The sequence below is a fragment of the Equus caballus genome, chromosome 10 (genome assembly GCF_041296265.1).
Source record: "Equus caballus isolate H_3958 breed thoroughbred chromosome 10, TB-T2T, whole genome shotgun sequence".
Lineage (NCBI taxonomy): Eukaryota > Metazoa > Chordata > Mammalia > Perissodactyla > Equidae > Equus > Equus caballus.
Window position 1 is genome coordinate 57,533,124 of NC_091693.1, and position 12,495 is coordinate 57,545,618.

The 12,495-nt window shown below is 37.2% G+C and overlaps 1 protein-coding gene across 9 annotated transcripts in view; it reads right to left on the reverse strand.

Annotated features, from left to right (window-relative positions):
* The window catches only part of FBXL4 (F-box and leucine rich repeat protein 4), a 67,262-nt gene that overhangs the window by 31,635 nt on the left and 23,132 nt on the right, over positions 1-12,495 (reverse strand). For all 9 annotated transcript variants that reach the window (XM_070223583.1, XM_001503857.7, XM_070223585.1 and 6 more), the window contains exons 4-5: positions 10,448-10,793; positions 1,251-1,495 (exon numbers count right to left, since the gene is read on the reverse strand). In XM_070223583.1, coding sequence (XP_070079684.1) covers positions 1,251-1,495; positions 10,448-10,793 — 591 coding nt within the window. The remainder of the gene's footprint in view (positions 1-1,250; positions 1,496-10,447; positions 10,794-12,495) is intronic.

Here is a 12,495-nt window from a genome sequence, read left to right on the forward strand (position 1 = left end):
TATAGATATCCCCTCTTAAGCAAATTTACATAATGACAAAGAATGTTGCATCCATAGCATGTTATAAAGTCTTTAGGCTCTCTGACCCACAACACCATTCTCTTTTATCTAAGATCCCCTTCCCCTGATTCTATTTCTGGCAGAAAAGAAGGAAACTCAGTGCATCCATGGTTTCAACATATGCTATAAGCCATTACCGCCTGTGTTTATTTTTTACTTTGATGCATGAACTATCAATACCAGCATTTTGAAGACATTATTACTATTTAAACATTATTATTTCATCCAAATCTAATGGTATCAAATATGTATTTCTGGAACTGAGACTTTATTTTTGATAATCTGAGTCAAGGGGAAACAAGGCTCAATACACAAATTTCTAATTCATAAACCACTGTTCAAGAATGCACCCACTGGGGATGTGCGTAGGGAGAGCTGTAGTTCATTTCTAACTTCTAAAAACAGAATAGAAGATTATTCATTAATCAAAAATAGGTGATTTCCCCAAAGTTTCTACTCTTCATTATTTAACAACGAAATCATGGGATTATACTGTAACATACAATGAAAATAAGCATCATCAAGGTTAAGAGAAAAACACCTGTTTGTATCATAAGACCAACTACTATGACATTACTAATGAAATCGCACTTGTGCAAGCTTTCAAATGTTTAACAGGTGACATTTAATAGTAAGGAAACTAAATGCTTAAATAGAAAGGAGCAGAAACACCTGGGCAGGTCTGCAAGTATGGTCGCCTGTTTAGCATGCAATTGCATTTTCAACATAATTAGTTTAAATGAGCTTCTAAATTTGGGTGATGTACTGCACATGTAATTAAGATTTAATTAAAAATGTTCTATAATAAATTGTTTTCCATTTCTGACAAATCACATTAGAGAGGTAGATTTTGATTTGGAAATAGTTTTTAAAATGTGTTAATCATCTTTGCTGAAAATATGAGAAAGGAAAAAAAAAGGAGCTCTGTTGAAAGTTACTTGGGATTTTAAAAATATGAGGTAAAGGGCATAGTTTCCCTTCCTATTACCGTGAATTTTAGCTCAAGAGGACGGTGAAACTCATTCACTTTCACAAGCAGAAGCATTCTTGAACATAACAATACACAAAACGTCTTTCTTGTTCATTTCTGTAAAGTACATGGTCTATAATTCCAAACTTTTATTATGGAAACTACGACACAGTAAGTACACCCTGCTGGTGAAATAACTTCTGCAAGGCTTGGTACTAACCTGCTAAATCCTGCAACCGAAATGAAGCCTCTATTGCCAGTCCAAGATAAATTAAGCCACTGGACGAGAGTGCAGCGAGCCTGCAGAAATTCCAGGGAGGCGTCATTGAGTTTTGCCCAGTAGGGCTGCAGATTGAGGTGGAGGTACTGCAGTGGGTCACAGCAATGCTGGTTCAGGAGTTTGCAAGTCTGTGCTAATCTACACAGGTCTGGGAGAGTAAGGTGATTCAGGATCAGCTGAATGAGCTACACAGAACAGAGAAAGCAAGATCATCAAGACTGAAAAACACTATCACTTTAGTAAGCATATAATATGGTCTAACATAGAACAATAGTATCATATATTTTATAACAATGTTTTCACATCCTAAATAAGTCAACATTCAACAGAATTATCCAGATCAGAAGAAACCACACATACATAGGACCACATTACATTTCAAAACTATTCAAAGTATACTCAGCTCATGTTAACCACTCATTTTTTTTACAGTGCAAAGACATATTTTGGTAATCCGTTGAACAATACAATTATTCATAGACTCGACATTCACTGAACATCTACAACACACCAAACACTGCTGACAGAGAGAAAAGAGTTTCCATTTTCAGAGTTTTCAGAGGCTGGTGGAGATTGGTAAGTATGATGATAAGTACAATGTTTTCATAGCTTTGATGAAGAGAAGCATAAAATGCTCCTAGAGCCTCAAACAAAACACAAGCCTGACCCCAAGTGAACGTGTATTTGTGCCAGGAAGGCTCTGCTTTAAAGGGTGAGAGGCCAAGCAGGTGAAAGGAAAGACTAGTTAGTGGTAAGGATTGGGTTACAAAGAGCATCATGGAGGAGGCTGGATTCATCCCAAAAGCAATGAGGAGTCTTGAAGGGATTTAAACTGCAGAGCGACATGGTCAGACTTAGAAAGATCAGTGTAGGAGGTACTACCGGAGGCAGGGAGACAGGAAGGGAAACCAGCCAGGAGGCTGCTGCAGAATTCTAGGAAAGAGAACACAGGGGCCTGGGTAAGGTAGCCGGCAGTGATGATGGAGGAGCAAACAGATGCCAAAAAGTATTGAGGAGGAATCAAAAAGATTTTCGGAGCAGGCCTGGTGGCATAGTGGTAAAGTTCGGCGTGCTCCACTTTGGTGGCCCAGGGTTTGCAGGTTGGTGGCATAGTGGTTAAGTTCAGTACACTCCACTTCAGCAGCCCAGGGTTCGTGGATTTGGATCCCAGGTACAACCTACAGCACCCATCAAGCCATGCTAGGGTGGTGACCCACATACAAAAATAGAAGAAGACAGCCACAGATGCTAGCTCCGGGCCAAGCTTCCACACAAAAAGAAAAAAAAAAAATTTGTCTCTAATTAGAATAGTTTCCTTCAGTTAGTCCAAGATTTGTTTTTTCCTTATGGTAAACAGTTGAGGGCTTCTACACAAATTTTCAAAGAACTACTGCTGATAGCCTATTCTGAACCAAGAAACATAAAGGAAAAAAAAAGACCAAATATTTGCTAAATGGTAAAAATCTTTAGATGAGAGAGAAGGTGGAGCTTTTTTAACTTAATGCAGTGCATTTATCTAGCTACAGTTTTTGCCTTGCAAATATGACCTTTAACCTAAATGCTCTTCCTCAATTTATTTGACTATGTAGGCCCAGTATTGATTTCAGGTCAGAAGTTCACTGTTTTTGGCCAAAATATTACAAAATAAAGAATGACAACAGCATGATATGTAAAATAAGTTTGCTTTTTTCCTAAAGATTGGCCCTGAGTTAACAACTGTTGCCAATCTTCTACTGTTTTCTTCTTCTTCTCCCCAAAGCCCCCCAGTACATAGTTGTACATTCTAGTTGTGAGTGTCTCTGCTTGTGGCATGTGGGATGCCACCTCAGCATGGCCTGATGAGCAGTGCCATGTCCACACCCAGGATCCAAACTGATGAAACCCTGGGGCGCCGAAGCCGAGCGTGTGAACTTAACCATTCGGCCACAGGGCCAGTGGCCACCGGGCCAGCCCCCTAAAATAAGTTTAAAGAGTGTATATAAAACATAGGCATTTCTGACTAACATATATATTGAGTATAGCAAGGCTTGAGGTGTTTTTGCTATTTTTTTAAAAATTTCTTTTTTCTTCTTCTTCCCAAAGCCCCCCAGTAGACAGTTGTATGTTCTAGTTGTGAGTGCCTCTGGTTGCGCTATGTGGGATGCCGCCTCAGCATGGCTTGATGGCCAGTGCTAGGTCTGAGCCCAGGATCCGAACCAGCAAAACCCTGGGCCGCCAAAGCCGAGCGTGTGAACTTAACCACTCGGCCACAGGGCCAGTATTTATTTTTAACATTTGAACTGGGCTTTTAAAAAATAACATTAAGGTGTACGTCTGTTGTTATAAAAACAAGGAACTATAAAGAAATTAAAAATTAGTCTAAAATCTTATCATCCAGATAACATGTAAACTGTTGACATGTAAAATATTATACAAGCAACGAAAGAAAACTTCAGGTCCAACATTAGAAAACCCAAACACTGAAGAAAAGGTAGAAAATAAGAAGTTTCTCCCTCTCTATTCTCAAATCTTACAGTCTCTCTCTCCATTGGTAAGCCCTGTTAACAGCTTTTCTGATCTCTTCCAGATAAATATGTACGAAATTCTATTCTTTGATTTGCACTCTAAGAATGATACTATGTACACTGTTCTGTACCTTAGTTTTCTCATTTAATGATCTGTCTTGTAGATATTTCTATATCTGTACATACAAATCCACCCCACTCCATTTTACAGATGTGACATGCTGATTCAACTAATTTCTCATTGATGTATTTCCTGGGGTTTTTTCCTATTGCAAATAACACCACAATATCATTGCGTGTATGTATGCAAGAACATCTTGGCCAACTTTGCAAATATACTTTAGCGTAAACTTAAAAGTTTTGATATAAGCCCAAAATTGCCCTTCACAATGTTTGCATCAATTTACCACAGTGTATAAAAGTACTCATTCTCTTATATCCTAGACAGCACTGCTATCAAGACTTCATTTTTTGCCATTCTGAAAGGCAGAAAAAGAAGGAAAAAAAAAAACCAATATGGCACTGCTGTTTTTATTTGCAGTTTTGGGTTTTTCTTTTTTTTAATTATAGTAATGTAACCCTTTGCCAAGGGGGCTGCCAATAATACTTCCTCTTTCGTTTGGTCTGTTTCTGGACTCCATTCTGATCCATTTATTTATCCACTATTTCTCCCATGTCAGTAGCCCTCTGGATCAAATAAATACATTTGTTCTCAATTTTTAGAAGTTTATGTGTGGGAATGCACTGGATTGTTTGGTTGCAAAAGAGACTCAATCTTCATTGTCGACCCACAAATATCAGTATTATAGCTTCATAATATGCTTTATCTGGTGGGATAGTGGCCCTTCCATCACTTTTTTTTCCCAGAATTTTCCTGAGTATTTTCATGGTTTTTCAGATGAACTTTTCAATTAAAACACGAACAAACAGAAGTTCTGTTTCCGTTTTAACTGGGACTTCATGGAATACATAGATTACTTTAAGGGAAACTGACACCTTTACTGTGTCCTCCTACTCAAGGGCATCTATGATTTATCATTTAATGATCATCTGTGTTCCTAGAGTTCCTAAAGCTATTGATTTTTGTCTATTAACTTCGTAACCTGACAACGTACTTATTGTTCCCAATAGTTTTTGGTCTATTTTCCCGAGTATTCTAGTACATAATCATATTGTCTGCAAATGATGATGACTTTACAGCCTCCTTACCAAAAACTGTGACTAATTTCTGTCTTATATGTTCCAGCAATGAGTACTTCCAGAACAACGTTAAGTAACATTGTTGCCTTGTTCCTGGCTTTAATTTGAATGTGAGGCACATACGTAATTTAAAATATTTTAGTAACTACGTTTTTTAAAAAGTCAAAAAGATTATAGTGAATAATACAGTATGGTATACTTGAAAGTTGCTGAGAGTAGATCTTAAGCATTCTTATCACACACACACAGAAAAAGAGTTAATGTGAGGTGATATATGTGTTAATTATCTTGATCAAGGTAATCATTCCACAATGTATATGTATATCAAATCGTCATGTTGTATACTTTAAATATATACAATTATATTTGTCAATTATTCATCAATAAAGAATTTAAAAATAAAATAAGGTCAAAAGAAACAGGTGATATTAATACATTTCATTTAATAAGATATTAAAAATTATCAACATGTAATCAATTTAAAAATTATTACTGAGATACTTTATTCCCTTTTTTTTGTATTGTCTTTGAAACTCTGTGTGTCTTACACTTTCAGCACGTCTCACTTCAGACTAGCCATGTTTCAAGTGCTCAGTAGCACATGTCGCTAGTGGCTACTATATTAAATAATGCATACCTAGTGTTTGACAATTAAATATGATGTTTTGGTTAATAGCTTTTGGTTAACAACACTTGGTAGTGGACAATTAGTAGATAGCTCAATAAGGTATTTACTTTTTAACAGAGATAGATAAAAATTTGGATTTCTATCCAGCTGTCATTTATCAACCAATTTTGTACATCTACTGAGATGATCATGGGCTTTTTCTCCTTTTGACCTAGTACTATGGTATTATTATATAGATTCTCTAATATTAAAACAACTTTGAATTCCAGGAATACATCCTGAATGATTCTATTATCTTTTAAAATAATTCTATTGCTATATTTTATTTGTTTGCAGAAGTAAAATTAGTCTGTAGTTTTGTGTGATATAGCATTACACTGGCTTCATAAAAAAGCCCCAAACTTTCCTTTTTCTTTATGCTCTGAAACAGTTTAAATAATATAGGATTTATCTTTCTTAAATGTTTGAAAGAACCTATGAGCCATCTGGGCTTGGCCACAGTAGGACCTTAAACATTTGTAGAATGAATTAAAAATGTGTTGTTTTAACTATAATATTAAAAGTTACTTCAGTAGAATTTTTAAGCAGTTAGTGCAAAGAGGCATTAAAAGTTAAATATATCCCAGTATCAGAGGATAAATAATTTACTTTTTCCAGATTGTTTGTAATTTAAATAACTCCCAGCAATTTCTGGCATTATTCCAAACAAAAGTCACTAATATCCAAAGATGCATAATGTGTGAAAACATTCTATGATCCTTAATATTACATTTTAAGCAAACATCAAAATAGAAAAAGAACAATGAAAAGTCATGGAGACCATGACATTGACATGTGAAAGAACACTTTGGGATTTTCATTAAATAAAAGATAACAGGTTTCAGGCCTGTTACCCAGACAATACCCATAAATCATTACTCATCCAGTATCTAGTGTCTGTCAAAACGTGTTTTTATATAGGGGTATCCTAGCATAAAGTACCATTTGATACCATGGTGAATGCAGGATGTGATGTGTTGGGAAGGACCCCCAAAACACAGTTGCTCTATCTGCCCTCAAAACCCACTCTATTCATAATACAATTACTTTCAACTGTGCAAACATTTTACCACTGGATATATTTCAATGTTTTTTTTCCTTTAAATAATTTGGATTTCCTTTAAATAATTTGGGTAACTTTTATTTAAAGGAGTGTCTTTTTGTACTCACTATGGAATCATTCAGTGTTTTGTAGTATTAACTCTTTACGTGTGGTACTCTGCTTTTATCATGGCTAATTAACGTCCTCTAGGACCTCAGATTCTATCTCTTGGTTCCATCTACATGACTTTGTCAAAGTGATTAAACCCCCTGCATGTACTGGAACCTTTCCCTCTCTAGTGGCTCCTTCCCTTTAGCAAATAAACATGTTCAAATCTCTCCCAACCTGCATCACAAACAGAAATCTTCCCATTCTGCTGTCATCCACCACTCACTTGTCTGTTCTCCCTTTAAAAACTAAGTTAGGGGACTGGCCCCAGGGCCTAGCAGTTAAGTTTAGTGTGCTCTGCTTCGGCAGCCTGGGTTTGCAGATTTGCACCCCAGGCGTGGACCTACACCACTCATCAGCCATGTTGTGGCAGTGACTCACATATAAAGTAAAGGAAGATTGGCAACAGATGTTAGCTCAGGGCTAATCTTCCTCAGCAAAAGAAAAAAGAGGTAGGTTAGAACAGATAATATGTGTAATAATTTCATACTCTCCTTCATTGTGATATGCATTTTTTGAGTGTAACATAAAGGGGTGGAGTGTTAGTTTTGATGCCAGGTGTTATTCCTTATTGGTGGATAGTCTTATTCATGTTAGAGCCTATATTAGAGTATATTAACAGAAGTATTTTTCTGCTTATACTCAGAGTAAACACTCTTTGTCTCTGCTTCCTCCCTGCTCCTTGATGCCTTAAGTAAATATGGTCAGATTTTCTCATCCCTCACCCCATGGTCATGGCTCTGTTGAACTGATAATAGTAAAGGATTATCAAAGATCTCCCAATGACCAAAACCAGTGGGCACTTGTCACTTGGCTCTCTGCAGCAATGTGGCTGACTACATCCTTTTTATGGTTTTTACACCTCTTTAGTTTCCTATTGCTTTGCTTTTAAGACTCTCATCTTTGTCTCAAGTGCCCTTTCTGACTTGTCTTTGTCTATGGTACTCTTAGATGTTAGTATTACCAGAATTCTATTCTTGACCCTTTATTCACACTCCACAGAGTTTTGCTGCCAATTTTATCTCCATGGTGCCCCTCCCCTCTTTCAAGCAGACTCACTCAAACACAAACTCAGACCTCCTTTTGGTGTTTCAAACTCAAATAGCAACTGCCTACTGTCTTCACCCAGACAGGTCTGCTCTGATGAATCACAGGCACCTCAAAGTCAAATGCTCTTCCCACCTTCCCCCACTGTTTTACGGTTAATGGCATGTCCATCCACCAAGTTATTTCAACCAGAAACCTAAAAGTCCCTCTGATGTTCTGCTTCATCTCTACATTCACTAGTTACTTTTGATTTCTACCTTCTGCATCTCTGAAATATTTCTCCCACTCATCGCCTTTCCAAACCTTCCAGTATCCAGGGCTTCATCATTTCTTGACTAAATCACTGTAGTAGCTTCGTAACTGATGTCTCTGCCTCCCACCTGGACCACCTTTTGGTCTATTCTTCATTTACCAACAGAGTAATCTAAGACAGAAATCTCATTTTGTTATTCTCCTTTTTAAAATAAATAAAATGAAACCCTCAATGTTTCCCTACTAACTACAGAAAAGGTTCCCAATCATTTTTTATACCATGACACATATGAAAGACAAAATTTACATGAGGCCAAACACCTGGGCAATTATGCTAATTGTGAGCCAAAGCATGTGCAAAAATGCCTGCATATTATGGATAATTCCTGGAATGTTCGCTATTATTCCACACCTTTCTCTCCCACTCAAAAAAAGCATATGAAGAATATAAGAGAACCCGACAAAGTGAGTGTGAAATTACTACAGCTATAATCTTGAATCTGCTCTAATTTTTCACCAAAAGTAAGTTATTTATAATGTCTGGAGTACCTATGACTCTCCCAACTGATTCTGCTGTGTACTGGAGAAACACAGCACCTCGAGGACCACTGGCTGAAGGGATAAAATGCAAACCTCTTGGTAAAACCCACAGGGCCCTCTATGATGCAGCCAAGCAGGCTGTGCATGCACTGCCACCGCTAGGAGGTCCCAATCATTGTCGTCTATGTGAATGATGTCCTGAGGAGTTATTCACTGAGGCCACCTTGAGCCTCCATCCAATTTCATTTCTTGCAGCTTCTGCTGCCAAATCCTGTTCCAGCCATAATGAAACAGTGGAGTTCCCAAACAGGTCACAGAGTTTTACGTCTTCTCACCTTTGTACAATCTCTTCCCTCTGCCTGAAGTTCCCATCAGTTACTCATCTGATTGCTATGTGTCAAGCATTTTATCAGGACTGGATAGAATTCAATAAACTGTTTAAATATATTTGCTGAATTTAAATTTCTATTTCGTAGTTTTAGGAAATGGGTAAGAATCAAAGGGATTTAGTTTCCTCCAGACGAACTGCTCCCACCGCTGCCAGGACAGATCCTCCTCAGAACAACACTGTCAATATCCAGTGCTCCTCTCTTTCCCCAGCTCAACTCTTTCTTCGTCTTCTCTCCTTCCTCCCACTAAGAGCCAGAGGGTCTTGTCCAATCTGCGAAGCCTCCCTTCCATAACACAAGACTTGACCTAGAAGGCTTAGGTTGGATCCTGGTCCCATGGTTTACTGACTGAATTACCTTGGATCCTTAAATTCAACTTCATGTGGCAACTTTCGCTACTGCACAGGATGCACCATCGCGTTTTAACTGTAAGATGTTGCACAGGCATTACAGTTACCGTCACGCATCGAAGGGGCTACCGTATGGTTCCATGCAATTAAGCTACCTGGGTTATTACACTGAAACCCGAAATACTCACCAATTTGGAAGGGGAGATAGTCTGAATTCGTTAAAAGTTGACTTTATACATTTTTCTTTAAAAGATTTGATTATATTATTTTTAACCACACACAGCAGTTCTCAGCAGGACACAGAAATACCTGGCCCATCCCTCCCTCGCCCCCCGCCCCAGGGGTGCGCTACTGGCATTTGATGCCTGGGAGCCAGGGAGGCTAAATTTGCTGCAGCAACGCCCCTGTAGGGACACACTGAAAAAAGACTTTCAATAAAGGCACTCTGCACCTGTCTAGAACAAAAATTATAGCTAGTTAGAAGAATACAGAATAGAGTTAGTATAGAAGAATGAATGACACTTGGAGAAACTGTGGACTATTAAACAGAATAAACATTTCTCTCACAATCTTGTTAATGCTCTTATTTTTAATAGCAAATCATCTTTAACATAACTGGTATAAAGTTAAGCACACATTGCCCATATTTACATTGCATAATTATGAATTAAAGTGGAGTGTAATTTATAATTGGGTTATGTATTTTGGTTATTGTTAATCCGTGATATAGTAACATATATTTAATAGTTTATCCAGAATCACTAAAGTCAACCCAGAACAAAAGCGGTGAAATTACTCAACATAATTTTGCCTAGTTTTTCCAAAATCAAAATAGACAATACATCAGATTATGCACACCTTACCAATGATTCTATTTCTCAGATGTCTAGCAAAAAAAAAAAAAAAAAAAATCATGACCTAAAAATTTAAAAATTATAGTGCTATGTCCACTATTACTACTAAATATCTTTGGCTTACCTCATAAGGTAGTTTATCAAAATATCCATTATTTGGCCCTTCCCTGAGGGCAGTACTGCTGAACTTTTTGTTAAGATTGTCCATTCCACAACCATCCTTTTCTTCATAGTCATCATCTTCTAGATCATTCATGTCAACGAGTGAAGTCTTGAGGGAAAGCACTGGCTTGTCCTTCATACCATGTAAGACAACTGCATCTAATTCAGTGTAATAATCCAGAAGAGAACTATTTACTTCCAGCCGTATAAGATTTGTGGGAAAGTTTATCTGCTTAATACAAGGTTTAAACTGGCGAGCCTGGGAAGCATTCACCTTCGTAGGTCTCTCTGACCAAAGAATCTCCCATCTGCCAAAGAAAGAGACTTCCCTATAATACCGTTGAGAACGAGATTTGCTGTTACCTTATGGTTATGGCCCCACGCCCAATACATGATAGTGTGAAGCAAAGGCATTAAATACGGTGAATAGAACAAACACAAGTATTGCTTCCAGGACATGAAAAAAATTTAAAAACCAAATGCCATAGACCGTACTACTTAAAATATTTTTACTACTTAAATTATTTTCACCACTCCTAGAAAGTCCTTTTTGGCAGATTTCACACTGGTCAGTTAAAACTGGAATAGGCAGACAGAGACACATGAAAAGCGACATTCGGCTTTACTGGCATCATAAAAATGCAAAACTTTCATTAGCTTTGATTTTCTTTTATCCAGTTGGTAGGTTTTGTCCAATTTGTCATGAAATTGTCTCATATATACCCTTATCCTAAATTTCCATTATTGTCATCTTTTAGTCATCTCGTACCTAGCAAGTATCTACCACATAACAGGTAAATAACATTTTCTCCTGTTCCTCCAAAATGAACTCCCACTTTCCAGCCAGATTAACCATTACTTTCCACATAATAAACTTATTTCCACCTTTGCATCTTTTTTCATGTTGTCTTCCCCCAAGGAAATGAACAACCTTCTATTATCTGCCCAACTGTTCTTTAAGGTCCAACTCATATTCCGTCTCTTCATATATACCTTCTTATAAAACTATTTCCCTAAGTTATTTAAAGATTCGTTATAGTATCATTAGATACATCATATTCTTACATATATGTCATAAGTAACCATTTCTAATATTGTTTCCTAATATATCAGAACAATTAGAAACACAGACAAAAAGTACTTTAATAAACATCTTTCTTCTATTTCTAATTATTTACCTTAGCAGAATATTTTAAATAAAGATTTCATCTCAAAGACTATTTTCAAGTCTCTCAATACACACTACAAACTGCTTTCAAAGAACCTTATGCCAGTAGTATATAAGAATGACCACTGAAAGCATTATTCATTTTTAAAAATAACCTCTAATTTCATAGAGGCCATATCTCCATATGAGGTAATTTATAATTCACTGATTACTAATAACACTTAAAATGTTTTCACACATGTATTAATCACATGAGAGTTTTTTTCCCTCCAATATATTGTCAGTTCATTTCCTTGGCCCAATGACCTATTGAGATGTAGGTAAAATCTGATTACAACAAGGCATTTGGAAAACTGAACTAGACAAAACGATGTGAAACTCAGGGAAGAAATCTGAGCCCGAACTATAGAAATCATCAACATACAGGTAACCTAAAGGTTTTTAGGCCAAGATGGGAGCACAAAGGGCAGAGAGCAGCAATCTTGGGAGAATAGAGAAAGGAAGTATGGTAATTCCTACCTTTGGGAATAAAAGCAAAAATTAGAAGCTCAATGGGGATCCTAGTAAACATATCACTAAACATAACAGTGGGCACTTCTGCAGTTACCAGAACCTCTATAATCACCCCACATTTGCTAGTTTTGCTGATTCTCTTTTGAAAATTAGGACTAAAACCCATCAAACATAAATTTAAGCCTGTGAGTATTTGTATTTGGAGACGACACGAAAGTAGGAATGGAGAGATTGGTCCCACTCTATAACCAATCCTGGGAAGCTGGGGAAGAGCTCCAAGGGACAGAGCAGGCTGTGGCAGGTTCACAGAGGAAAGGAAAGCAGGCTGG